At 51.4% G+C, this 26,273-nt stretch overlaps 2 protein-coding genes across 7 annotated transcripts in view; one reads left to right on the top strand and one right to left on the bottom strand.

The window, feature by feature from the left end:
• Positions 1–773: 773 nt before the first annotated feature.
• On the top strand, positions 774–11,520 carry SCN3B (sodium voltage-gated channel beta subunit 3). Of its 2 annotated transcripts, none has more exons than XM_086766359.1 (6): positions 774–1,086; positions 7,706–7,869; positions 8,856–9,081; positions 10,082–10,220; positions 10,599–10,695; positions 11,181–11,520. In XM_086766359.1, exons 2-5 carry the CDS (start codon positions 7,771–7,773, stop codon positions 10,660–10,662), a joined length of 528 nt encoding a protein of 175 aa, XP_086622485.1. In that variant the 5' UTR covers positions 774–1,086; positions 7,706–7,770; the 3' UTR covers positions 10,663–10,695; positions 11,181–11,520. The 2 variants fall into 2 exon arrangements, with proteins under 2 accessions (XP_086622485.1, XP_086622484.1); XM_086766358.1 differs by lacking the exon at positions 774–1,086 and adding an exon at positions 5,869–6,122.
• A 6,726-nt stretch (positions 11,521–18,246) lies between these two features.
• The window catches only part of GRAMD1B (GRAM domain containing 1B), a 76,201-nt gene continuing 68,174 nt past the window's right edge, over positions 18,247–26,273 (bottom strand). For 4 of the 5 annotated variants that reach the window (XM_086766144.1, XM_086766141.1, XM_086766142.1 and 1 more), the window contains 6 exons: positions 25,497–25,600; positions 24,911–25,114; positions 24,596–24,686; positions 22,394–22,501; positions 20,262–20,379; positions 18,247–19,558 (listed from right to left, as the gene is read on the bottom strand). In XM_086766144.1, the coding sequence (XP_086622270.1) occupies positions 19,469–19,558; positions 20,262–20,379; positions 22,394–22,501; positions 24,596–24,686; positions 24,911–25,114; positions 25,497–25,600 (715 nt within the window). In that variant the 3' untranslated portion in view covers positions 18,247–19,468. Of the gene's footprint in view, positions 19,559–20,261; positions 20,380–21,366; positions 21,561–22,393; positions 22,502–24,595; positions 24,687–24,910; positions 25,115–25,496; positions 25,601–26,273 lie in introns of those variants that run through there. The other variant, XM_086766145.1, reaches the window with a different exon arrangement.

Below are 26,273 nucleotides of genomic sequence, written 5' to 3'. Positions count from 1 at the left end.
GAGGTGAGTAATGAACAGCAAAAACATCAGGAGGCAAGCGGACGCAGCTAGAAAGACGGGGAGAACACAGAAACAGCGACACAGTCTCTGGAGAAGCGTCTCGGCGCGGAGGAGCGCGGCTTCGCCTCGGCGCCGCGGCGGGGACAGCGCTATCTGCCGGGGCTGCGGGCGCCGTGCTGCTGCTCCCCGGGCTGGCGCTGGCAGCACCAGGCGCGTTTTGCCTCCTGCCCACAGCACACACTGACGTACACACCTAACGCACGCGTACGTCTTCTCTCTCCTGCCCCCTGCCTTGGGATTTTTCCATGTAATCTCTCCTTTCCTGCACAGTATTTGGCCTCTGGATGGGAACCTACGATTACTCTGAATTTGTTTGTTTGGTTTTTTTCTGGTTGTTTCTTTGTTTAGTGTTAATAAAACAACTATACTAAAAGTAAGCAAACTGTAGCAGAATACCCAGACAGGAGAAGGTGCCTGCTTAGACAGTGAAGTGCTAGCAAGGAATCCCCTTGGGAAAATGGAGGGTTTGAAGGGGAAAGTGATATTTTACAGATTCAAAGCTCTCTGTAACTTCTGCTGTTTTACGTAGCACCTGTGATTTTGACCAGGGAGATGTTCCTCACTGTCAGAAGACAAAAAAACCTTTTGATTCTGTCATACTGAAGCTAGAAAACCTGTTTCTCTTTTATTTTGTGCGATGTCTAATGTATTACATACGTGCTTGTGCTTGTCATTTTAGATGAAAGACTATAACGATTGTGCAACTAGGAGGAGAAAGTTGGAAACCCACAGGTGGAAGGTGGAGAACGTAGCCAAAGATCAAAAAAGTTTCTATTTTGCAATAAGAGACTTGATTCTGCAATATAATAAGTATATCCAACCAAACCAGGACAAAAAAAAAGTCTCTTGGAATCCTTTATCTATTGAAAACAAACCACACTGGAGAAGTAGCCCAGAGCTGTCCTCTAGAGGACTTGGAAACGAGCTTCAAGCTGTGTGCCTGTGATTATTGCTAGCTGGGAGGAGATTCAGCTTTGTTCGCTGTTGAAGGAAAAAAGCAGCAGCTAGCACTTCAACCCGGCCAAGGTAAGACAGTGACGCTTACTGAACAAGCTTTCCTTTGCAAAAATGCAATCATCGCATGATGCTAAAATAATTGACGCGTTGGTGTGTTTTACTAGCAGTAAGGATTCAGAAATTAAGTGAGCGAATGTGAATGAATACGTGTGGCAATCCGACGCGCTAATGGGTTTTCATCCACAGCTGAAGTGAATGAGCTGAGGAGAGGCCTGAAAGCATATGGGTGACAGTGTCACCTGATTAAAGAGCACTTCAGTTACAGCGCACAAAGGCTTGCCTGCGTGCAGATGCGCTACGTGATTTTATTGGCATTGACTCCCAGAAAACAACACCCCAGAAGTACCTGGACCAACACCAGGGCTTAGAATTTCCAGGATGTGAACAGTAACACAGCTCTAAATGTGGCCTGTATGAAAGGTCGGAAAAAAGGTGTTTGTTTAGCTGCTGACCACAAAGCGTTAGCACCGTGCAGGAACGTAGCTTCGTGTGTTTCTTGGACACCAAGGGGAGAATTTTCAACCCAGCCTTCAGAGCATACCTGCCGCTCGAAGGGATCCAGGTCCCCAGACTCTGCCAGTCCTCTGTGCACGCGCGGGCTCGGGCTTACACGAGACTGCTCCGCATTTCAGGAAGCATTTCCTTGTCAGGGAGCACCGCTGTGCAGTAAATTATGAGCATTAAAGGCTCACAAACAGCTCAGGCAGTCTGCTTGCCAATTACTTCTTGTTCAGAGAGGGGAAGACTCTCTAATATCCAGTCCTTCTCATTCTTAGTCCTGAAAGGAAAAGAATTGTCAGAGCCAAGAATAAATAGAGGCTCGTCGAACAGCCCGGTGTTTTCTCTGGGAGATAAGGATGGCAAAGGGACTGTGCCTTGTGCAGAAAGGGAGAGCAGCTGGCATTCAAGGCTCAGAATACTGCCCATCCAGAACAGAGGCCTTGGAAAGCAGCTGGCCTCTTCCGCCGGCATGGAGAGGGCTAAGCCGAGCTCAGGTAATAAATCAAGGACACGCACAGTCTATGTCCTGGAAAGAGATCCTGCAAGCGTGTATGTGACAGAAAACAGAGCGGTTGTTCGGTGTGGAGCGTAGCTGTCAGGTATGTGCACGGGGAACCCCGCTCCTTTGCGATGGGGAAATGGATCTGGCGTGAGGATCTGCTCTAGGGTGACAAGAGCGGGCAGCTGGGGCTGGCTGCCCCTGAGCCCTGCCGACCCCCCAGCAGCGGGAGCCGCGCCACGGCTGGAAATGCAGGCGTACGAATGCAAAGAGCGCGGCTGGGGCTGTCTGCGGTGCGGTTCGGAGCCAGGTGTTGGCAGGTACATGGAGAATGCATTTTAAAACCTGAGTGCGAAAAAGAGAAACCCGAATGAGCTTTTATACCCCTCCAGGCACCCTGTAAAAGCAACTAGAGAAGTCTTTCCTTGCTACAGATTTCTGTAGGAAGGGTTTTTAAAGTGCGTGGGAAGGCTGCCTGCACCTATTAAATTCAACATTTTTAAACCAGTACGCATCCTCCTGTGTGACTTTTCTGCCAACCACTGGTTTCACAGCGGCTAGAGGCCACGGTGTAGAGTGCTCTCTTCCTTCCCGTGCTCGTCCTTCCGGCACGTGTGCACGAGGGGATCGCGCCGCCGCTCCGCCGTTGTTGCACGGCTCCCGTGGCCCCGAGGTGGGGATGACCCCGCTGATCCCGGTGCCGGGCACGTGTTGACAGTGCAAGGAACTTGCACTTGGCTGATGTGTAGCTGCACAAAAAAAAGAGGACGTTTGCACTGAAGCGAGCTGATGTGATTGTGGATGGCGGAGGAAGCTGCAGAGATGGCTGTCACAGGGAGGCCAGACGCACAGATTTTGTGTTCCCGCTCCCACAGCCTGGCTCAAGAACCACAGGAGTGAGGGATTGGTGGAGGTAGGGTGCTGACATTATTTTTATCTCCTCATCTTGTTATGCCAGTGCAAAAGCGCCAGCGTTTTTTATTTTTTATCTTTTTTCCTCCTCCTTTTTTTTTTTTTTTCCTCTTGTGAAGCATTAACTGGGTGGGTTGCTATAGCAACCCTCGCATGATAAGTCGGTCTGCTTCTTGCAGCGTGCAAGATTTCTCTCTCTCTCAACATTCAGTCCCCTTCGCCACCTGCCCTGGAGTGCCAAAATAGCTGAGAGCTTTGCGGTGCCGAGCATCCTGCACCCGCAGGGTCACACCTGTCCCCCAGCCCCTTCGCTGGAGGCATCAAGGGCTGGAAGGAGCAGCTGCCCATCCTTGGCGTTGGGTGAGGTTTGGAGAATACGTGCTCTCCCTCTCTTTCGCAGCACACCGGGGCTGAAAATTGAAAAGAGGCTTCCCCTGTGGCATCCCGTTTATTCGCAAGTTTTCCTGAAGAGGGCTGGGCAGTGTTGGTTGCCTGTTCAAAACAGGCACGTGGAGATGCGGGAGTGGTTCCCAGCTAAGCCCAGGTCGTAGCAAGAACGAAAGTGTCTTATCCTTCCATTCTAAAAACACGCGGTATCCCTGACTAAGTCCAGAGAAGTTTATCTGTGTCTGTTTTAAAAAAAACAACAGAGTTTCTGGCAGAACCATTGCTGCCCCGGCCCGTGGCTTTTTTTTTTTTTTTTTTTTTTTTTGTTCGAATGATCTTCATCTCTGGGCCTGATTTCCCATCTCTAAATGGCAGCTGGAACACCAGTCTAGCATGGAGCGCTTGAGGTCCACACGTGAGCAGTTCTGAGGGGCCAGCTCATTACTTTTTTAGGATGTTAATTTGCCACTGTAATTTAAGTTGCCTGGCAGGTGAGCTCTGGGGTACCCGGAGTCAGAGGAGAAGGCGGCGTCTGTTCCTGCCTGGGGGAGCTCCCGGGCTCCTGACGGCAGGGCTGTGCTGGGGCGGGAGCAGAAGGGGTTGAAGGGTCAGTCGGTGGCTGCTGACCAAATCGGCGTTGCGGAGCTGCTGCTTCCTCTTAATCCTCTCCGGCCCTCTCTCTGCTCCCTGGCAGGATTCTCTGTCACAGATGTAATTAGAGCAGCCGTAGCACAAACAGTCCAGCTCCGCTGATCCGCGTTCTGTGTTTTCTGGCAGCGCACCTGGCTTCCTGAGAGCAGATGTGATTTCCACGGTACTCCACGAAACGGGTGGTTGGCAAATCGAGATCGCCAGGGACGTTGTCCAGTAGTTCCGGTGTCTATAAAAAAACCCACCGGCAGCACATCCGCCACGCGCAGGCCAGACCGTTCCAGAGGAGTTGGGAGCAAATCCTGCGGCTCAGCCTGCCCTTCCCTCTCTTGACTTGTCGTGACTACGGTAAGGGGCAACGGCAGAAAAGCAAATGCCTTCACGTAGGAAGCTTTGTCCTTCCGTCGTCTCTGGGTATCGTGGCTGCCGTTCTGTCCTCCTGTGCAGAAAAGTCAGATTTTTATGGTTTGGATATTCATGATGGATGGCATCTCACGGGGGAACGGGAGCGTATTGTTGGGCATCTGCAGGCACTGACTGTTGGTCTCCACAGTCACGCCTGGCTCCTGGAGACACGCTAAATAACTGGTTTCTGGTTAGTTTGCTGGTAGGAGTGCGAAATGACCCAAATAAGCCTAGGAGCAGAGTGGGCAGTGAGCGAAATTCGACCGCACAAGGAATTAGGAAGGTGTCCTTAGCGAGGAATTCCATGGAGTTGTCACAGCAGGGCTGTAAAGGGTGACAGGGAGGCAGTTGCTCCGTGTGCGGCAGACGATGAGTGCAGCTTGCTGATACCAACGTGATTAGGTGATGTCTAGGAAAAGCGGCGGCTGTCTTTGTTCTGAGCCCGCTTTGCTTCAGCAGCGTGAGGACCGGGCTGCGTGTCCAGCCGAGGGTCCGCTCGAAGCTGATGCTTCCTGATGGCTGCAGACCTCCCTGCTCGGGTGGGTCTCGCCGTCTGCGCTCCCGAGTTTTGGCACTGCGAGCTGCTCACGTGTTGTTCTGGGGCTGGGCAGGTTTAATTCAATAGATCGTGCCGTTTATTGAGCTGACATCAGGGCAGACGCTTTAAAAAGCGGGAGCGCATTTACCAAGCGCTTTTTTTTTTTTTTTTTCCCCTCTCTGGCCACTGTGACCTTCAAAGTTGGAGAAGCCCTTCGGGGCGCAGTGGCCCCCGTCCAGGGAGAGAAAGCCCAGCCTGCTGCTGGGAATCAGACTGGGACATGAGGAGAGAGGATTTCCCAGTATTTCCAGCTGTGACCTTCAGAGCTGTGTGACCCTTAGCGATAAACCCGTGAGAGGCGAGGCCTCTCCGTGACCCGCCGTGGGTAACTCTCCGCTGCTCTCCCCCCTCGGCTTTATTTCGGAGGCCGGAGCAGCGATGCCGGGATCCCCTCTCGGGCTCGTTCAGCCCAGCCGCCAGGTCGGTGCAGCCGGGCAGCGGGGGATACCCCGACGGGCTCCGCATGCGGGGGCCGAGCCGACCCCCGCGCCCCTTCCCCGCCCGGGGGGGGGGGGGGGGGGGGGGGGGGAGGAGGGAGGCGGCCGCGCACGCCTGCGCGCCCCGCGCAGAGGTCGGAGAGGCTGCGCCGAGCCCCCCGCAGAACAAAGGGGCCGCTCCCCCCGCACCCACCCCGCACCCACCTGCTGCTGCTGCTGCTGCTGCGCGCTCCGGCGCCTCCCAGCGCGGAGCGGCGGCGGGGCGGGGGGGGTGGGGGGGGGGGGAGGCGGCCGCGCCCGGCGCTGCGGGGAGCTGTCCGCGCCCGCGGCCCTGTCCGTGGTGCTGCCGCCGCGCCGCGGGGGGGGGGCAGCAGCGCGGACCCCGCGGGGAAACGGCCCCCGCGGATCCCGGCCGGCCGCCGCCCACCACCCCCCCCCCCCCAACCCCGCCGCCTTCTCGCCGGCAGATCCCAGGCGGCGGGCGCGGGCGGCAGCCCCGGGCATCCTGTTGCGCTGGGAGGACGGCGAGGAGGGGAGAAGCGGCGTTTTCCGAAAAGAGCTTCCTGCGCCCGCGTCGAGCTTCGCCGCCGGCTCCCAACAATGGCTGCGCTGCCAAGGCTGGTTTGCGCGTCTTGGGTCGCGTTGGTGGTCTGGGGTAGGTGCTTCCCTTCCCTGTCCTCTTCAGCCGGGTTCTCCGCCGAATCTGGTGCTCGCCTCTTGCCGGAGGGCTCTTTAAAGCACCGCTTTTCCTAGCAAGGTTCCGTTAACGCTGTGGTGACGACCAGTCTTCGGAGTGGCTTTTTTTTTTTTTTGTTTACGAGAGGAGGAAAATGACATTCGCGCGGAGTTAGTACGAATGTAACGGAGTTAAACGCGAGCAGAGAAAACACCTTGCTGCCGAGCGGGCTCACGGCACGAAGCGTGCGCTTTAACGTGTGGGCAAGTTCTTTGCTGGTTCCTGCTCGCTGCTGTTTGGAAATTTGCAATGTAATGTAACACTGAGTTGCTTCAGGGAGGATGTGCAAACCGTGAAGCAGTGCACTTTAGTGCTAGCTTTCCGTGCAGTCTGTATAAACGGGAGTAAATCGCTTTATTGCCGTTAACGGTTTTTTCTTCCGCAGCCAAGAAAAGGTGGGTTGATTTTGCTAACAGGGCTACCATGGATGTGCGCGTACGCCGACAGCTCTGCGTGGGGGTGTAGGTCTGCCTGTACGTATCCGATTTAACCGGAGTAAAGCACGAGCCAGTAGCTTCTTCCTTATTTCTCCCGGAAAGGTGGCGCTACCCTGGCAGTACGGGAGAAGTGGAATCTGGCTGTTCCCAGGATCTATCCTGGGATAACACAGCGCTCAAGAGAGCGGGTTCATGGTATCTCGGAGGCTGGGGAGGAGGGAGCAGCCAGCAAAGTCAGCATCTTCAGCGAGCCAAACTCTAGGCTTTGGAGACAGATTTGGACAGACAGAACCCAGTATTGTGTAGCCCCGGGGACAAATGTCAGCGTGGATTTAGTCCGAGATGCTGTGCTGAAGGATTCCTTTTCTTATTCAGTGTTCAGCTCCACAGACAACGATTTTTGTCTGGTTTGGGGAGAGCAGTATTTTACAGCTGCCAGCGTTAGCGCAGACCTGATTGGAAGCATTTTGAACGGGAATGCGTGTAAAATCAATAGCTCCTCCCGCTGCCAAATCTACTCGAGTCCCAGCCCCCTGCTTCCCAGTACCGCTTATGAAACCTAGAAACAGGAAGGGTGGTGGATCCTCCCAGTTTGTTTGGCTCCCGCTGCCAGAGTAGAACATCCAGACCTTTTAACTCGGCACAAAGAGCGAGCCGCTCCTCCACGCTCGGATTCTGGGCTTTCTCTTACACCGGACTGTGATTGCTGCTGTGGCAGGAGCGTGCTCAGCGTGCGTGGGAGGGAAGGAGCAACGCCTCTGAAGCGGCATTAATTACTATGGGAAAAATTAAAGTTGTGGCAAAGCAGATGCGGGAGAGGTGAATCTGCACGAAGCGATCACCCTCTGTTAATTATGATGAATTATTGATATCTCAGCGAAGGAAGCTTGGTAAAATTTGACATTTGAGATTTATCTGTTGTGAGAGTGTGCTAGTAATGAATCAAGTGATTTTCCCTTGGGAATGATGTGATCATACATGCTGGGATGTGGGCAACTGATGTCTCTCTAATTCTGTCTTAACGCTTCTCTGTCTCGCTTCTTCTCTGCTCCTCCTTTTCCCTAGCTGGTTTTTGTTCTGCAGTATGCGTTGAAGTCCCATCAGAGACAGAGGCTGTCCAGGGAACCCACATGAAGCTGCTCTGCATCTCCTGCATGAAGAGGGAAGAGGTCACAGCCAGCACGGTGGTGGAATGGTTCTACAGGCCGGAGGGTGGAAAAGATGAACCTGTATGTATGTTTGGTAGCTGAGCCCTTGTTTTCACAGGTCTTATTGTGAAATACGCTCCAGTGAACTCGTGTGGGAGAAGCCAAAAGTATTTATGAGAGTGTAAGTTTGTTCCGTGGCAGGATCCCCAAGGAAGACTGTGAGGGAAGGAGAGAGACCCAGATATGAACAAAAGCTTTCTGCTACGTTCTTATTCAAAGTCTACAGAGCTGCCCAGCGGGCTGCTTTCATACCGTGGGCGAGAGACGCGCTTGGAGTTCAGCTCCAGGCTGCAGATCTTTGCAATTTCTGCAGCGTTCTCGCCCAGAGGTTCCACAGCACCGATTTTGGGCAGTAACTAAAGTGTCGTTTCCTCGCTTAGCTGATTTCTGGGCCTGCCATGAGTTCAGCATGAAAAGCTGGAATCTATTGCTGAGTTCAAGCGTTCGGGGTCGTGCATACACAAATGACAATTTCCAGTTCCATTCCTCGAATACGTAAAGTCCACTATGTGGGGAAATCGAGAAGGGAAACAGAAGTATGGAGTGACACCTGGTACCCTTGGCCGAGTCTCCCTTCTTAGGACACTTCTGAATCTTTGGAGCTTAAATGGGACTTTGATAAATCTGCAGGACAGGGTTTACTTCTTTTTGCCTCAGAGAAAGCAGTGGTATCCTGACTGTGGGAGGATTTCTGTGAGTTGTTTTGGATCCCTGTCAGGAAAAGGTAGAATTTGGGTTTTGTGTCATCGTCCACGTGTGTCTCTGCTTTTTTGTGCCTTAGCGTTTCTACCGCCGTGATGAAGGTAATTCAGTTTTCTGGCTTTTGTAAAGTAGTCTGAGATTTTGAGGTAAAGGATGATAGACTGTGAATAGCTGCTGTTAGTAAGGAAGCCACAGCCCAGAACAGACGTGTGTACATAGGGGATGATGTTCCTTGCAGGTGCTGTGGTGTTGTCCAAGATCCAAGTCAGTGATTAATCAGGATATCCCTTCACCTTTCCTCGCAGATCTACGAGTACAGGAAAACAAACCATGAATTTCCAAGTCGCTTCAGTGGCCGGTTACAGTGGAACGGGAGTAAAGACATGCAGGATGTGTCCATCACCGTGTTAAACGTGACCTTGAACGATTCGGGTATCTACACCTGTAACATCACCCGGGAGTTTGAGTTCGAGATTCACCGGCCTCTCTTCACAAGCTCCAGGCTGATCCACCTCACCGTGGTGGAGGAGGGTATGGCGGATCGGCGGAGCGCGTGCTGTGCCTTAACTCCCCGTGGGTGCCGTTAGCCAGGGATACAGTTTGTCGATGCACTGCAGGAGAGGGGTGGCTGAGCTGCCAGATAATTCTGTCTTTGTCAGCAAGAAACACTACAGGAGGAAAGACCTGCCCTTTGTTTGCTGGCTGCAGCATCTTTTTAGGCTCAGAGTGGTTGTGTGTGAACATGGGAAGGTATAGTAAGCGGGGCAGGCTGGGCCAACAGCTGGGAGCGGCTGGGCGGGCACAAGAAGCGAGCAGAGGTTTCCAGTTTCTCTCCTCGAACCCGCGCTTCTCCGCCAGCAGCTCCAGGATGCTACAGCACAGCCTTTGCCAGGGTACCCGCAGCGTCTGTTCCCTTGCTTCCGCCCCCTCTCTCTTGGAACGACTCATTCTCCATTTTGATACCAGTCTCTTCCTTCCACCCTCTCCCAGTCCCTCCTTCCCTTTGCTCCCGAGTCTTTCTGTTCCTCTCGGTTTTGCTCGGTTCAGTGCTGAAATCCCAGCCTGTTAGAAATCAGCGGGAATTCTGCTGCTCCCTTCAGAGAGGGACGAGAGCTTTTAGCCCTCATCTTTTCCTGCTGTGTCTCCCCTTCTTCCCCGCAAGCATTTCTGCGTTTTGATCTCTTTCAAATCACTGGCGGCACAATACAGCCAGGTAACAGCAGCGAGCAGGGCGCGCAAAGGAAACAGAGTGTGGAGGTGAGCTAGGCTAACGGTGAGCAACCCGTACGGATGCGTGGGTGGCAGAGAACGTGAGACGCGTGCAAGCCTGTGCCTGTTTGATTCTGCTGGAGGCATGCGGTGGGATCGCTGCTGGCGTATCCCGTCGACAGCCTCGCCTGTTTCCTCTCTGTTGCCCCCTCACGGTGTAGCGGCGCCCGGGTGTCTCTGGCAAGGTGGGTTAGAAGGATGGCATGAGGGTGGAAAGTGTCAGTGGAGTAAATGATCGGAGATTATTTCATTTTCTTAACAGCTGGAGAAGACTTCACCTCAGTCATCTCTGAGATTATGATGTATATTCTGCTGGTCTTCCTCACCTTGTGGCTACTGATAGAAATGGTCTATTGCTACAGGAAAGTCTCTAAGGCAGAGGAGGCGGCCCAGGAAAATGCGTAAGTGTGAAATCTCTGCCGGTGCGAGCTGTTCTCTGAGCCTGCTTCAGGTGCCCGAGTCCAGATCAGACCGCAAGATGACCAAATTTTTTTGTACTGGTCTACTCCCATCTTTCTACATACTTGCCTCGGGCAAGGGTGCTCTTTGTACATGGTGGGAAGGCTCTATGCGTAGGATTTTACGGTAGGGAACACTCCATGGCCGCTCCTCACTATGCTGAGGACAGTTTCCTACTGTGAGCGTCTTCTACAGGTGGCATTTGTTACCGTAGAGATACTTACAGATACTTCAGTATTTCTGTGAGGGTGAGCGAAGCAGAACTGTGTTTTGCACCATAACACTTGGGGTTATGCGTTCCTCCTTCCCTCCAACTACAGGACAGACTATCTTGCAATTCCGTCAGAAAACAAGGAAAACTGTGCTGTGCCTGTGGAGGAATAGCGGAGAGGAGGCAGCGGAACGAACGGCACCAAGGTGGGCAATGAGGAAACTGTCAATCAGTGCTTGTGTCTGTCAGCCTCTCGGCCTTGCCGCGGTGGGTCAGGCATGCGTGGAGCTGGAGAAAAGGCAGACGGGACGGTCCCGGCTGTGCTCCCGCTCTGGAGCTTCCCCAGTGCCCTTAGAAGTATCTTTAGGTGGTGGGTGTAGTAATACTACTTTAAACCCCTAACCAACACACACGTTCACTTTCAGGGTGTCATTACTCCTCCTCTGCCCGTTCCTGTGGAGGTGGGAATAGGCACGGTCCCCTGCAGATGGGGAGCTGTGCTCTGGAGGAATATAAGGGCAGTATCTCCAAAGGGAGCGTCTGCTAGGAAGGACTTTGCGTGCAAAAGACCAAAATCTAGATCTTGTGAAGTCTTGTTCACGTCCTGTCAGTTCCCATGCTAATTATTTCACGATCCTCACTTCAGTAAGGCCAAATGACTCGTGCTCCAAGATGAATTCTGTCATTGCAGGGGCTCTGAAGACAGAAGGACCACGTCACGCCAGCCAGGTTTGAGGGGGAGCTCTGTGCCGTCGGGAGGAAATTCGGGGAAGTGTAAATTCTCTTCCGTTTGCCTTGGACTCTGTACAGCCTTGACTTTGGCCTCATGACTCCATTCTGAGCTGCCAGCCCATTTGCTAAAGGACTCTTCTTTTGAAGCATGCTGAGCAAAGGGCACAGGGGTGTGGGCAGCACGGCTCCTTCCCAAGTTTCAGTCCCATCATCACGTTAATGGCTTTGTAAATGTTACGTGTCATTTCTTAGCTGCTGTCACCACCTTTATTTGCTAAATACGCTAGTTCTCCATTGCAGAGGTAAAGGGTATGTATGTCATGTTACTCGGACCTGCCGGACTGGGAATGAGGCCATCTTAGGGTGACGCTCCACCATATATTACACCCCAAGCACTCTTTATCAGTGTGAAACAGGAAGAATTGAATTAATTAGGTGTTGCTTGGTGAGTTGCTCTGGACGTTGGGCTACCCATGTACAGGGCAGAGTAGGATGAGGACTATGGTGCACTAGAATTGTTGAAAACGTGTAGTAGGAGGAGTCCTGTGCCATGTCCACAGTTGCTTCTGAAGGAGGGAACTGAGAATACAGATCCTGAAGTACTCCTACTTTGATGTGAGTATAAGAATCCCCTGTGCTCCCCCTTTCATTTAGCAAGCGTCAGAATTCTTTGTCCCTTGCATTTGCCTCGCGTAGCGGGTTTACTCCTCAAGTTCGCAGAGACACAGTGACAGGAATTACCTGTGGAGTCGCGGCTGCAGGAACACGCAAGCCAGCAGGACGAGGTATGCAGTGCACCGTTCCTGGGGAAAGCCCCGAAGGGAAGACGGCCCATGCAAGCAGGCAAGCAAAGGAAACGGGATGCACAGCCCTCGCAGGGAAAGGCCGGAGAGCGCTGTAAAATGGTAGTGCTGTTAGTAACCCTGATAGTCCTCTCATACTAGAGTGCAGCACCACCTAAAGGAATAGACAGAAAACGCGTATTTTTTCCCTCGTTACTCATAATTCTTTGTTGTGATGATCAGTCGCTGGTTTGAATAGTCAGCATTCACCGTAAATGATCCACAGCCGCCCAGGAATCGCCCTGTAAATTCAATGTTTCCTCTGCAAACTCACCTTTCCAGCGGCAGTGGACTAAGCAGAGTAAAATTTGTTCTCTCAGCTTTGTTTCCTCGAATGCAGATCAGTTGTGCTCAACAGCTAGGATTACGAGGAGAGAAAAAAAGGCAGAACCATTGGCCAGGGTGGAATTCTACCTTAAGACAAAAGAGGGGAAGGTTTGGTTTTTTTTTTTTTCCTATAGCAGATGTTGTTACATCCCTGCTGCAATGGAGCCTCTACTGCTTGCAAGAGTTGACAAACGTTGCTACCCTGACCGCTTCTAAACAGTTACAAAGTGCTTGTGAATCAAGGCATGCTTCCCACCTACGGAATTTCCTCTGCTTGGTTCTGCTGCTTTTTATGTGTTGCTAAAATCACAGAAATGACTCCATTTGTAAGTCAAGCCCAGGCCAGATTTCTAACTGGCTGTTGTTCAAAATTCCCTTTTTTTTTTTTTTTTTTTTTTTTTTTTTTTAGCGTGGGTGTCAACTTTAGTAAACTACTAGAATGCAGCCTTCACAGTAGGATCACGCTCGAGTCCAGAGCGGAGCCTGGCAACCTGAGTGTGCTTTCCAGACGAAGCACACTTGTAGGCTGGGCACCTGTTCCTTAAAACCTAATATCCAAAAAAAAGGGAAAAAGCAGCTCCTCTCCTAATTCAGCTGGATGTCTTCCTTTTCCCCAGGCCAGCTTGCCTGGCCTGGGGGCAATTTTGGGCATAATCCTAACTCTAAACCCACAGCCACAGAGAGGAGGGACTGGACTCTAACTCCAGAGTTGCCGTCACTGACCACGGTGAATTTTAGGTAAGGTCACCTAACCTCTCTCCCACTTCAGCTCTGCTCTTCAGTCCTCATGAGGCATTGATAACCCTCTGGTATCATAATTTTAAGTGAAAAAAGGAGTAAACTGAGAACTTCTCGAGCGCTACCTCAGGTGGTAAAGAAGAGCCATCCTCTAGTCCTGCACCTTTCGGTATCTTAACATGCATCTTCTGAAATTTATTTTTTCTGGACATATCTTTCACTTTTCTGGTTCCTGTGGACAGGTGTGACTATTGCCCTGTGTTGTTCTAGGCAGGAGAAAATGGTGTCTACATTTTGCTCAAGATTCTCATAGCAAAAAAAAGAAAAAAAAAAAATAATAATTTAAAAATTGGGATTTTTCAAGGGTGGTGTTAAAGGCAGGCTGTGTCCTGGAAGAGACGATCCTCCTGGCTGGTCTCTGAAAAGACTCTCTCTGTATTTGGAAATGGCAGAAGAGACTTTAGAACAGGCAGGATAATAAAAAGAACAAAGCACTCACGAGTCACGCTGTCTGTTTGATAGTGTTTTTTTTTTTTTAATTTATACCGTACTTCCATTGTACTAGCTACTTTACATTAAGTTTTGGCTGCATAGCCTTTACAATTCCTAGGTTCTAGCAGGTAAGTTTTTCATTATCATTTTACCGCATTTTGCGCACAGCGCAAAGTTGATGACGGTCAGACAACTCCTAAAACAAAAACCGGGGTTCCTCCCCCACCCCACCCCAGAGTTCACGTTAGCGCCTCAGGCGCCATCGGCCAACAGCCCCCAGGCGAAACCCAGAGGGGAGGCGCGCGCCTCCGGGCGATTGTGCGACCTGCTCCCGTTCCGTGCCGGCACGAGGTGATCCTCATTCGTTTGCGGTTCCGCGCAGCAATCGGGGGTGCGGGATCCAGAGCCCCGGGTGGGCGGGGAGAACGCGCTCCGGGTTTTTAGCAGCTTTATCCAGCCCTGGAGCACGCGACGGGAGGTGAAGTGCCGCGAGGATGGGAAGGTCCCAGAGGTGCCGCAGCCACGCGATGCCAGTCCTGGGTGGTTATAACACTGCGACGATTCTGCCGCTCCTCCCTGACCTCATCGGGCCAAGAGCCAGGTTAGTGCTTCTGTATCTGTTACGGGCTATTGCAAGGGAGGTGGGCTTGCGAAGATGGGGAGCGATGCGCGCGTGGCACGGGCTCCACCTCTTAGCTGCGTAAAGTCGCTGTTTTGTAACGGCCGCTCTCCCAAATCCTAGTGCCGCAGATCGGGCCGAAACTCGGAGATAACCAGACGGCTCTAGAACCTGAGCTGCGCGTTGGTTTTGTGCCCTAACTATTCTCGGAGTTGGGGTTGGGGAAGGTGGCCATTTAACGTTAGCAATGGAATTGGCCTAAATGAGTGAGGTAACAGAAACGGCCAGAGGAGGTACCTCCCTGAGCCATGTGCAAATATAATTCCTTCAGCAGAAGGAAGTCCTTTTCCCTACTGAAAAAAAAAACAAAATAAAACACATTCACTTAAAGAGCATACAGACTGTGGCAGGGGAAGGCAAGCAGGGACAGCACCAGGTCAGTCCGTCTATGACAGGGAATGATTGTCCGGCAGCAAAGGTGTGAGGGGAGAGGGAAAAGCCATAGCAAGCACTGCGGAACGCGTGGGAGAGGAGGGCATGGCACGCCACGTATCCATGCTAGGAGTTAAGCCCATGCTGTCTGGCTAGATCGGGAAATAATCTCAATCGGCAGTCAGTCAAGACACGAGGAGATTATTTGGCCAGTGTGCACATCTAGAAAAAGAAAGGTATTATGGCACAGAGAGCTCGGAGCCTGCCAGGCGGGGGAATGGGCCGGAAGGTCAGCGCAGCCGCGTCTCGGAGTACGCCGACACAAATGGTTGGTGAGCCACTTACCTCAGCTGCTTTAGCTTAAGAGTCTCTGCTTTGAGTATTGTTTTAAGCGAGCCCCTGCCAGGTGTTTTAACCAGTGCTGAGCCTGTCTGAAAAGACCAAGCCAGAGTCCGTGTGACTGTGCCACGAAACACAGCAGTGGCAGCAAGCCGGGCAGAGATCCTGGCAGAAAGATCTCTCTGGAGTTCAGCAGGCAGTGCAGAAAGCACAGGTCTGTCGAGCTGCGGGGCGGCAGCAGCTGCCTTCGCAAACGCGACAGAATCGCCTCTCCTGAGTCTGGCGCTGTTGCTTCAAAGCGTTTGTTACCGACTGTTCTGTTCTGCATATGTCCCACCTCTACATTAGGAAGCGGTTTGCTTCTATCCTGGTTGGGAAAAGCAAATGCTGAATGATGGGTGCTGCCTGGTTAAAATGGCTAGTTCACGGGAACGCTGGAAGGACATTCTGCGGAGAAGTCCTCTCAGGAGCGTAGCCATCTCCGCACCGGTGGCAGAGGAGCACGCAACATGTTTGCCACACGCTGCGACAGAGCCGCGCTGCGGACAAAGCCTCTTCCTAGATCACTGCACTGGGCTACAGACCCTGTACGCCTGGTACTAGCCTTCACAGATCAGGTTTTTTTTGTAGACTTTAACTCACAGGCAGGCTTTATGCTGACTGCTCATGTAAATGAACCCAAGGAGGAGTCTCTCATGCTTTCCCACTCCTAGAAAGACCCATCTAACTGGCCAGGAGTGAGTCCTTCCCCAGAACGCCTGCCACTAACCTCCATTTTGCAGCTCATTCCGCGTGAGCCGTGCTGGTCTTTTTTAGGGCTGGAGATTAACTCCACCATGCCGTCCTAGTGCTGGATGGCGTGCAAGCTGCAGGCTGCCCTCTCTCTGTCCAGCTCCTCCACTTAGGCTCACTGAAAGGTGATGGAAATCCATGACTGAGAAGCAAAGCCACCAGGAAAGGGAGCGGGATCAAGGCCAGCGCAGCGTCGTGCTTTGAAACCTTGCCTCTTTCAATCCAGGGGCACGTTTATAATAAAGGCATGCTGCCGATCTCCTTACGGTGCCGTTTATTAGATCTAAAGCAGACAAGCGGGGTCAGGCGGTGAAACGGCAGACTGCTGCCCCAGACTGCTCTGGCGGTCCGTAAGCTGTGCTGCTAGCTATTAGGCTACTAGCTGGTGGCATTAGTTTGCACGTTTGACTGGAGAAATGCCTTTTTTTAATATTAAAAAAAATATATATATCTCTCTCTCTCTCTCCTTTGCAGTTGTTCAAATTCTGCAAACCAAAACCCAGCTGCGCTCGCCTGGCAGATGAGCAGCAGCAGAAGGGGCAGAGGGAGGACTTGGCAGGGAACTGCATCTGCGAGGAGCTACGAAACCTACAACTGGCGTGGGATTTCTGGCACGGGTAAGCAAGGAAGTGGGCTTTGCCTTAAGAAGACGACCTTGCTTTTTTTTTTTTTTTTTACATTACTGGCATGATAAATGAAGGTCGATAAAAGATCATGAATTCTAGTCAACTGCAAGCCAGACTCGCTGCCAAGCGGCAAAAGGAAAGTAAATAAATAGGAATCTGAGAAAAAGAAACCTAAGGCCTATGGAGAAACTTTGGTTTTTGGTCTGAAGGGCACGGCCGGTACATGCTTAGTGACCAGCACCCTTATGCTCTTTATTGAAGGATTTAACATAGCTGTGTGTCGGGACAGGTGTCGGCCACGTTAAACCCAGTGAATGTGCAGGCAGAAGGAATATTCGCGCTTGAGACTGCTGCTTCTGCGTGGCCTCGCTTTAATTTAACAGGGCTTGTGCAATTCTCTCTGTAGGGCCAAGCCACGTCAGCGGGAACATCCCAAACCTAACGCCGTGGCACTCTGGAAGAGTGCTGCAGGAGAAGGATGCACGGATGAGCAAATTAATTTTTTGCTTCTGTAATTAGCAAGGGAATATGATATTGGTAAGTAACCAAGTCTCATCACTAGCAGTGCTTTTCAGCCCTCTCGGAGAGACAGGTTCCTCCGCCCCTCGATGGGGGATGTCCGTCTGTGTACAAAACCCTCCCAGCCAGGTGCCAAAGACCCCCACATTCCAGGTTTCTCTCTCAAGATGCAACCACCTTCTTTTCTGGCATGGGCAAGGTGGCAAGCACAGGGCTTTCTCTCTCTGTTCTTGCTTGGAATGAAACTATAGAAAAGGAGAAGATGGGCAGCAGGGGATTTTTCTGTGCTTGGTAATTTTGGGAGTGTCTAATGTGGAAACAGGACTCTTGGCTGGTGGGGCAAGTCACAGCAGGGAGTCCCTGTCCCCGAAATGAGCCGCAGAATGCCCTTCCCAGGCACTAGCACCTCAGTTTCATTGTACAGTAGCCATTTCAGCAGCCTCCCTGGGAAAAAGTCAGGGAGTAGTACAGTAGTCAGCAGCATTAAATTAAATAAATAATCATAAATACACATTACTCTCTAGTTGCCGAGGCATGTTTTTCCCAATTGTACCTTGCTTTCACACTCTTAAGTGTCTTTTTGCACTCCTTCAGATGCAAGTTGTCTTCTGGAACATGGAGGACATGTTGTGTTTAGCACTTGGTCGTAAAAACCGTTGGGAGGTACCAGCAGGTTACTTCTACGTACGTTACCTTTCCCTAACTGGAACGCACGAGCCGGAGCTGGAGCGGGTTTTCCTTAGACTCCGCTTTGTCACCCGGCTGTGCAGATGAGAGTTTCTGGTACAGAGATACGAAGACCAGTTACTCACCCTTACGTCCCCTGACTCTTTCAGCGCCCGCTGGAGCTAGAGACAACGGACGAGCTAGAACTGCCCCACCTGCATACGGGGAACATGCAGCTGACTCTCTCCTGCCATTCAGAAGGTGGAAAAATCCTGCTCTTGAACAAGGTGGAGATTGAGGGCCTCACATATCACCTAATCTACCTGGGTAAGATGAGAAAGCGTTCATTAAACATTCAAACAAGCAGCCTGCATCCCAACCAGTCTTAGTGGCACGTGGTACACCGCACAGCGCGGCCTCGCTGCCCCTCTTCCCATTTGGCTGCTAACGGGAGTCCAGAAGTATCCCCCAGAACAAGTAAACATGCGAATTGTCTTTTTTTTATCGCAGCTCTCCACTTGCCTTGCTTACAGAGCAACTGCTTCACCATCCAGCGTGTGAGAGAGACCAGACAGACGCCTCGCACCGTGGACACCCCTCCAGATCTATCCTGCCAACCTATGACAGACTCTATTTTTCTTTTTTTTTTGGTCCCCGTGAGCCTTCCTAACCTCTCCTGGACTTTTGGAGGCCTTGTTGCTATACAGATCCAGTCACGCGAATATCCCAGTGAAGGAAAGGAAGTTGTTTTTTCTCCCTAATGTCTTCCTGCAGGGTTTATAAGACGAGGTAAGGGCTAGACGGTACAAGTAAAATGGTCTCGCAGACCAGGGACAGGAGCAGCGGGAGCAGTTGCAAATAAATACTGATTTTGGTTTTCTTTTTCAGCTGGGGTCCCCTGTCGTGGGAAGTCACACAGGTAGTAGCCCTTTCAGCACCGATGTGGATCTTCAGCACAGGGATGGCTTAATGGCAGGGGCCCAAGCACATAGAAAGCAAAGAACTACAGAAAATGTAAAGGGGACACTGTCACAGGGAATGGCAGTGCGCTTTCCGTGGTGTGGCTCTCCTCCAGCCACGCACCTTGCAGGCAGGTACTCCCCTCCCCACCACCTCCCTGGCTATTAATGCAGTGTCAATAAGAGGAGATGGCGTGTTTGGAGAAAGCCTTTCAGCTCACGTACATTCTGTGCTTTACTCTCTGAACCAGGCATGACAGCAAAGTGTATTTCTGCTCCAAGAAGTACAGAAGGTGATTGCCAGCGAGATCTGCTCTCTACAGACCTACAGCAATTCTTCCAGAGGCCTCCTCTCCAAATGCGGAATAGTTTTGTAAGGGACTGACGGCAATTGCCAAAATCTCTCTGCCCTGAAGCCAGCAAGGTAGGAAAGTTGACAGTGTCCCCTTTGTACGTATAGATACATACAGTCCGTCTGGGACCTTCATGCGCAGGGAGGAGTGGGGGGGACGCTCACTCTGATGCTTCCCTTTGAAACAACAAAAAAAAAAAACCCAAAACGGACAGACAGACAGACAAACAGCCAGGAATACTACAGAAGTGGTGCACAGGCCCCGGGGAGCGCGCTTAGGCACACCCCTGAGCGCACCTCAGTGCCGGGAGAGCACAGCCCTCCCACACACGCACACACCGCGCTACCACTGGACGCTCCGTTTCAGCCAGTGTTGGAGGTCAATCCTTCCTCTCGATAAGTAGGCTTTTTTTTTTTCTCTTAAAATCTGTATATAATATATATATATTTATATTCTGTATATATATAAATATTTATATATATATTTATATATCCTATTTACAGATATTGCACACCGTCCTCTGGCCTCCTGCATTCCTGCCTGTTAGTGGAAACGTTTCCGTTTCTCCTCTGGATCTGACCCAAAGTCCTGGGACCCGATGCCATTCTGAAGATTTATTAGTGAATCCTTCATCTGCAAGACAAGAAATTTCTCCACTGTGATGCTGCTCTAGAGGTGAGAGCACTTTGGGATTTCCTTCCCCTCTTTCTTCCATGTAAAGTATCGATAGCATAATCACCTGGTTTTGGGGAGCAGCGCATCAGGGCTGGGATGGACAAATGGGGACTGAGAAGACCGCAGCCCGTGAAAGACCATTCTCCAGGGTAACAGAGAAGGGGCGAGCAGAATGAGCTATGAGGCGAGTCGCTCTCTCCACAGAGAGCAGCTCTCATTTGCAAACTGTTCTAGGCAGCCCGGTGTACACCCGGCCCCTTAGGCAGCGGATACCGAAACCCCTGGCTTTGTGCTATCATGGGCCCACACTGACTGCGTCCTCTTCATCCATGCAAGCTACGTACGAACCCAGGGTTGACGTAAAAGGGTTTGCTTTCCAAACTGGGATGCCAGACTCTAGATATAAGATGTGCTAACGCAGGCTTTTTGTCCTGTAGAATTCTCGCCTGTGTGGACCGCTGTGAGGTGGCAGAGAAGCTGCGGTATCCTGCTAACAGCCCTTGGGACCTGCTGCCCACCGCTACGTCAGAAGATGGATCTAAGAGGGGACACACCTGCCGGACTACAGGGGAACCAGGTGAGGCTGAAGGATTGGGAGCGGGTGGCTGGGGGACACAGTGACCCCTCTAAGTCACAGCGCTAACTGGCCGTGCGGTCTCACCTGGTCTAGAAGCATCACCGAGGACTTGATGATCTCACGCCATTTTTGTAGCTCCGAGTCATGATACTTCTGCTGAGATTCTAGTAACTGCGCCCATTCTGTCTGAGACTGGGGTAACCTGTCAGGCAGAATATGAGCAAGAGTGAATCTAGGGAAACTGAGGTCAAGGGGGAGCACAGGGGATTTGGGGGCTGTGGAGACTGTATATCAGTTTCTCTCTACTCTTTTCACCCCGAAGGGGCAGGTTTTCTTGAGCAAAACTGCATTTACATGTGCCTACTATTTTCCTAAATTGGATACCAATGTTTGTGTGTCTTTACCACGGTAATTAATCAATGGCAAGAAGCGCCCTTTGCAGAAGCTGTTGTAGTGTGGGTGGAACCAAGCGCCCATTTGGCAGAGGGGAACGCGAGGGCAGCGTGCGCTCAGGGCGCGGGCGTGTGTGTACTGACTGATGGCACCACGGCCGATGACGGGGAATAACGCAATGCAGCGTAACCCTGTAGGACAGGTAGCCCTGGACAGTTTCTGGTTTGTTTTTCCTAGAGATGCTGTGTCAGTCTGTCTCTAATATAAGGCTTTCTCTTTATTAGGAGTAAGAGCAGCACTGGCTCTCTTTTTAATGGCAGGTATCAATCCCCTCCCAATTAATCCTCCAGAACAGGAGCAGAATCAGGGCAGATGCAAGCACTCGATGGGAGGATCTGGCAGAAGGTGGAGCGTGGCTGGGCCAAGGTGAGGATAAATCTCAGCTGAGCAGAGCGACGCGACGAGGAGCGGAGTCAAGGCAGTTAGCGTCGGCAGGAAGGCGCAGCACCCCACTTCTCCTGAGAGGTATAGTTCTTCACTTTTTGCATGCCCCTAGTTAAGTCTTGCTACTTTCTAAGGTAGCTAACAAGCCTTTGCTGGTTTCTAACACTGCTAAATCCCTCCTTCCAGGCTACAGTAGAGATCTGCAAGCCTCCTTTACGAAAGTCCCTGTGTTAGTGTGAGCTCATCTGCAGCTACAACTCATTTCTTGGTAAGTTCCTCCTTCCTCCCTGGCACTGTAATGTAATAGTCTAACTTGTTCCCCTCTTACCTTAGCAAATGAGGTGCTGGTGCTGCACCTGCCAACTGCCAACGCTAACTGCCTTGACTACGCTCCTCGCGTCGCTCTGCTCGACTGAGATTTATCCTCACCTTGGCCCAGCCAAGCTCCACCTCCTGCCTGAGGCCCGTGACAGGGCCCTGAGTCCTGGTGATCCTCCCATCAGTGCCTGGCGTGCTTCCATCTGCCCTGCTTAGCTGGCTCCAGCCCTGGAGATAAAACAAAGAAATGTTAATTAAGCATGACAATAAAAAAAACAACACAATTTTTTAAAATGGACCCATTCCCCATGTCAGTAATCCTGGAAGATAAAGCAAGCAAAGTCACTTAATTTATCTGTCTATCCATAGGAAAGTAGCAGGACCATAATGAGGAAAATAATAATTCCCTTCCCTAATAATGAGAAATGTGAAAGCCCATAACATGAGACAAATGATTTAAATAAAAAAAAAAAAAAGAAAAAAGTCATCATGATGGTAGCACGTGGCTATGGATGCTTAAAGTCAAACCCAACCTAGCAAGGGAGTAATTGTCACCACGCAGAAGTAGAGCCAGAAAGGGGACATTAAGGAAACAAAGCCACCTTTGCAAAGTGAACTTGGGATGTTCTCAACCTCTGAAAACAGAGGAGAGACTACTCAGGCAGGATGCCTAGCATTTCTGTACGTAAAAAAACATTCACCTAAAAATGCCAGAAGGAACTGGGGAAATGCTGCCGTACAGCCTAAGGCTCTGCGCGTCTCAGCACAGTCCAAGTGGACGCTATACTGAAATAGAATGTCCAGAAAAGCCTTGGACAAGGTTCCACGCTACCAATTATTAAAGAATCTAAGCCAGTCTGTCATCTCACTTCACTGCTTGGAACACTGAGGTCGTTAAGAAGCGCTGGCCTCACAGCTTCAGCTAACTCCCTGCTTCATCTGTTTTACTCAAAAAGCAAGCGATCTACAAGAGAACCCAGGGCTCTGGCAGTCTGGGAAAGCCTCTCACATCCACAGGAAACATGCAAGAAGAGGCAAAGACAAAGCAGGTGTGACAGTACCTTTCCTGTAGCCGCAAGCCCTGCCACGCTGTGAGCGTCTGCGTAGTATATTCCAACATCCAGAGTTTGTAGAACAGCATCATATTGAGAATAACCAGCAGCACCAGACTGGAAATAAAGACAGCAGTCCGTTTACTAGGAGCACGTCATAGCCCACTGCCTGCCAGTCACGCCTGGGAGAACACCCAAGGCTTTAAGAAGGTGTCTGGGGCCCACGTCCATGCTTTATACGCGTGGGAGTTTAATCTGAGTAAGGGCCAGGTGATCAGAATGCAAAACTTCACCTCATGGGAGAAATGTGTGAGCGAGGAGGGTGGACAGACAGAAAGAGGGGGGACACCGGTCTGATAAGTGAATGTGCTGAATGTGGAGAAACAGAGGGAAATGGGAGAGTAAAGAGGTAAAAAAAAAGAGAGAGCCAGTACCTGAAACAGATCCTAATGGGAGCAGGGAAGAGAAAAGACGGAGTAGCTGCAGGTTAGAAACAGGCTGACACAGAACAGAAGAAACTGGGCTGGGCAGGGAAGGCTCGGAGTGCAGAAGATACATGCGAGGATAGGCAGGAAGAAAGGAAGAGCGGGAAGAGAGGGAAGAAGGACAGACAAGTAACTGTGTGCCTGCAACCAGTGGTGAAATTCGCTCAGCAGAAGGTGAGCTGCGTGGCTCTCGCAGACAAGCCCAAAGCGTGCCCGTGCGGGGCACTGCCCGACACAGGAACGCAGGTTGCAGCCTGCGCGCATCCAGCCGTTCCCGCTCCTACCACACCTGGCAACGGGAACCCCGCCGCAGCTGCCCTGCAAACCAGCGCTTTCCCCGGACGCCGTACCGCTCCTCTCACCCCCCCACCGCCACGCGTGGGCTTTGCCGCTCCTCCCACCAGCCACGCTCGGGGAATCGACTCCAAAATAACAGGCTTGTGCCTGTCTCTGGATAGCGCAGCTGTTTTGCTGGAAGAATGGCCCACTATCACCCAGTTCAGGCAGGCGGCAGCTGGCCAGAAGAGTGCTCTGAAAACACGCAGGGCGCTCTGACCACGCTAAGCTAGCAGCCTGTCAGGAGAGAGTGTCAAAGCTTTTGTGCCTTCCTACCCAAAGTTTTAATTGCGTCTCACCTGTCTAGATGCAGGAGATAACGTGAGGCTATCATCTCATCATGACGTTACCTTACTTATCGTTACAGCAACTACAGCTGGGCTGCTGCTGCAAAGCTCTGCAGTCTTTATCCCCACTGGGAAAAGGAAATGCAATTTGAAAAGTAACCTCTGCTTCCTCCCACCTCGCTAAATTCTGCTGTGCCTCCAGGGTTAACAGTATGCTTCCCTTTCCCTAAGGGAGGAAAAAAGACCAGCTGGTGGCAGAAAAGGGACCCAAAACCATAGCTCGTATGCTGCTGAACTAGTGAAATCATGCCAATCTCTCGCTTCACGTGTTTCTACCCTTATTTTGCAGAAATCACCCCTGAACCGTCCAGCTTCTTTCTGAGATGTCAAAATCGCTGCCCAGGACCAGACCCAAATAGGCTTTGCCAGACCAGAGGAGAGAAGTACCAGAGAGACTCCTGATGTACACTGAGCCCTGCTGTGAGAGCTCAGTAACTCCCGGAGTTACATGGTCGTCTTTCGTGGTAACAGCTAGTTTGTCTGCAGATTACATTAAATGGCTTATTTTAAATTAAAAAAAAAAAAAATCATTGAAAATCTCTCAATTGAGTCCCTGAAATAAAGACTATTTCTGCTTGTAGGATTTCTTCTGTTGACTGCCCTCTCTCCTTGCACAGCTGCTTGCCACTATCAACGTGGCCTGTGTCCCAGACAGTACAGCTAACGTACGCTTAGCACTCCTAGAACCATGCAGGTCTGCGAAGCCTGTGTTTGGTTCAAACAAGGTCAAAACTGAAGGGAAAAGAGAGATTTTTCATAAAATAAGATCCAGAACTTACAGAGCCAGATCAGTGGCCACCCAGGTACCGGCAAAAGCTGAGATCAAGCCAGACAAAACAGTTGATGGGGCATTTAGGGGACATTTAATTCTTTTTTGCCTGTCATTGCTTTTCTCTCCTCCGTGCTGCACAAAGTTTGGGACCAGAGAGGACTATGACAGAGAAAAAACTGGCACAGGGGAGCACAGAACACCAGAAACACAAAATGACCAAAGTTGTTAAAGACTGACCGTGAAGGATAGCAAAAAAAAAAAATTCACTTACACAAAACTGATGACAAGGAGCAGCTTGGAGACACTCTGCAGGTGGAAGCCGCTGGGGCTCTCCTCAGGGATGTGCCGTGTCTGAGTGGAACCTAGGGAGAGAGATGTGCTTAGGCTAGGAATGCTGTCTGATGGGCAGGGCAACCCTCTTCCCTCTACCCACTCCTCCATCTCACTCAAACAATCACAATACATCCTCCCTGCCCTGCAAAGCTCCGGCCTCTCTTCCCATTAACCCTCCACAAACAAAGGGTTTTTTGTCTCCAGAGGGACCCAGCTCTCCATTCCCAAGCGTGAGGGGTCTGCAGTTCCTTACCTGCCACGTGCTTGATTCGATGTGCAACCTCCTCATCCGTGGGGGTGGTGACGGGACTCAGCACCTCCTCTAAGTGCGGTACCCGCAGATGGGCGTGGGCCCGTTTCCTCCGGCGTACGGTTGATTGCTTGCTCACTTTCTCTTTGGGGGATTGTCTGTGGACCTCAGCCAGGTACGTGCTCTCAGTTTTGGTCAGTTCACTCTCTGCAGAGACAGCAAGGGAAGGCATTTAATAGAAGAGGCACTGGCCTTAGACTTAAGCCCTCTAATGGCACGGCTGCTGGGCCAAACAAGTCAGCAGGGAGGACGTGCCAGAGGAACACACTACACATCCCTCACACCTTTTGCCAAACTCTGAGCCCAGACTGCCCACGCTCCTGCCAGAGAGCAGGATTTGATGACCCGATTAATTCCAGCAACTGTGGCAATAACTTTGGCTGGCCCCTCTCGTAAGCCACTCCGAGGTCGGATCCCCGGCAGGCTGGCAGCAGGCATCGCTGTCATGTTGCCCACTTGCAGGCAGGCACGCATAAACTGTGGAAGGTGCCCTTGGGCCATTACCACAGCTCCAGTCATTGCCACTCACCCAAATGACGGAAATAATCTTCTAGGCCACTCCAAAAATTCTTCTCAATGAAGGATTTCACCAGCCCCCAAGGCTGCTTCCTGTAACGTAACTCTGTGGAAACCCTGTGTGAAGAAAGGAAAGTCATTCTCCCAATTTTGCGTCGGGAGGCGATGTCAGTTCACAACCCTTTGTCCATGTAAATACGAGCAATAATCATGCACATGGTTATTTCTGGAATGGTCTCAGCCCTTTGTGTTTCTTGAGGAGAAGCACTGCATGAAAAGTCCTTCCAAAGGCAGTGGAAGGATGGCCTCAAGAGAACCTCCCCTGAGAGGACTCCCGAGACCTTTGTCCACGTGGCTGGCAGACATTTAGATTACTTACTGAAGTCAAACACAAAAGCCTATAGCTTTGCCTGGTACCAAATTCCTCTGCTTGTCCCCCCAAGTGCATCTCAGGTGCAGAACCTGGAAGTATGTCCTGTTGCTTATCACCCACAGCTGACTGCGTGTGACAGCTGGCCCTGCGAAACACTGCTTCCAAGAAGCGGGCAAGAAAAGTCTGTAAACCCCCTCCCTGACCCAGCCGTAACTCCTCTGCATCGCGCCTGTTGTTTGCTGGATGTCAGCACAGGAGACAGCTGCCCCTACAGTAACTCTCCGTGACAGGAGTGTTCTGGCAACAGGACAAAGAAATGAGGCTACGTTCTCCCCAACCCCTTCTAACACACCCAACAGCAGAACTCCCACCAAAAGGTGACTTTTGGTCGTCCGTAAAGCTCTTTATCCCACAAGA

The sequence above is a fragment of the Chlamydotis macqueenii genome, chromosome 24 (assembly GCF_036417535.1).
Source record: "Chlamydotis macqueenii isolate bChlMac1 chromosome 24, bChlMac1.mat, whole genome shotgun sequence".
In the NCBI taxonomy this organism is placed as follows: Eukaryota; Metazoa; Chordata; class Aves; order Otidiformes; family Otididae; genus Chlamydotis; species Chlamydotis macqueenii.
The sequence above is the reverse complement of the archived record's forward strand: the minus strand, read 5'-3'. Positions and strand labels throughout refer to the sequence as shown.

Coding starts and splice junctions, on each gene's coding strand:
- SCN3B (XM_086766358.1), top strand. CDS start 6,068: ATGGCTGCGCTGCCAAGGCTGGTTTGCGCGTCTTGGGTCGCGTTGGTG. Junction 7,870..8,855: donor AGGGTGGAAAAGATGAACCT/GTATGTATGTTT, acceptor CTTTCCTCGCAG/ATCTACGAGTACAGGAAAAC. Junction 10,221..10,598: donor GAGGCGGCCCAGGAAAATGC/GTAAGTGTGAAA, acceptor CTCCAACTACAG/GACAGACTATCTTGCAATTC.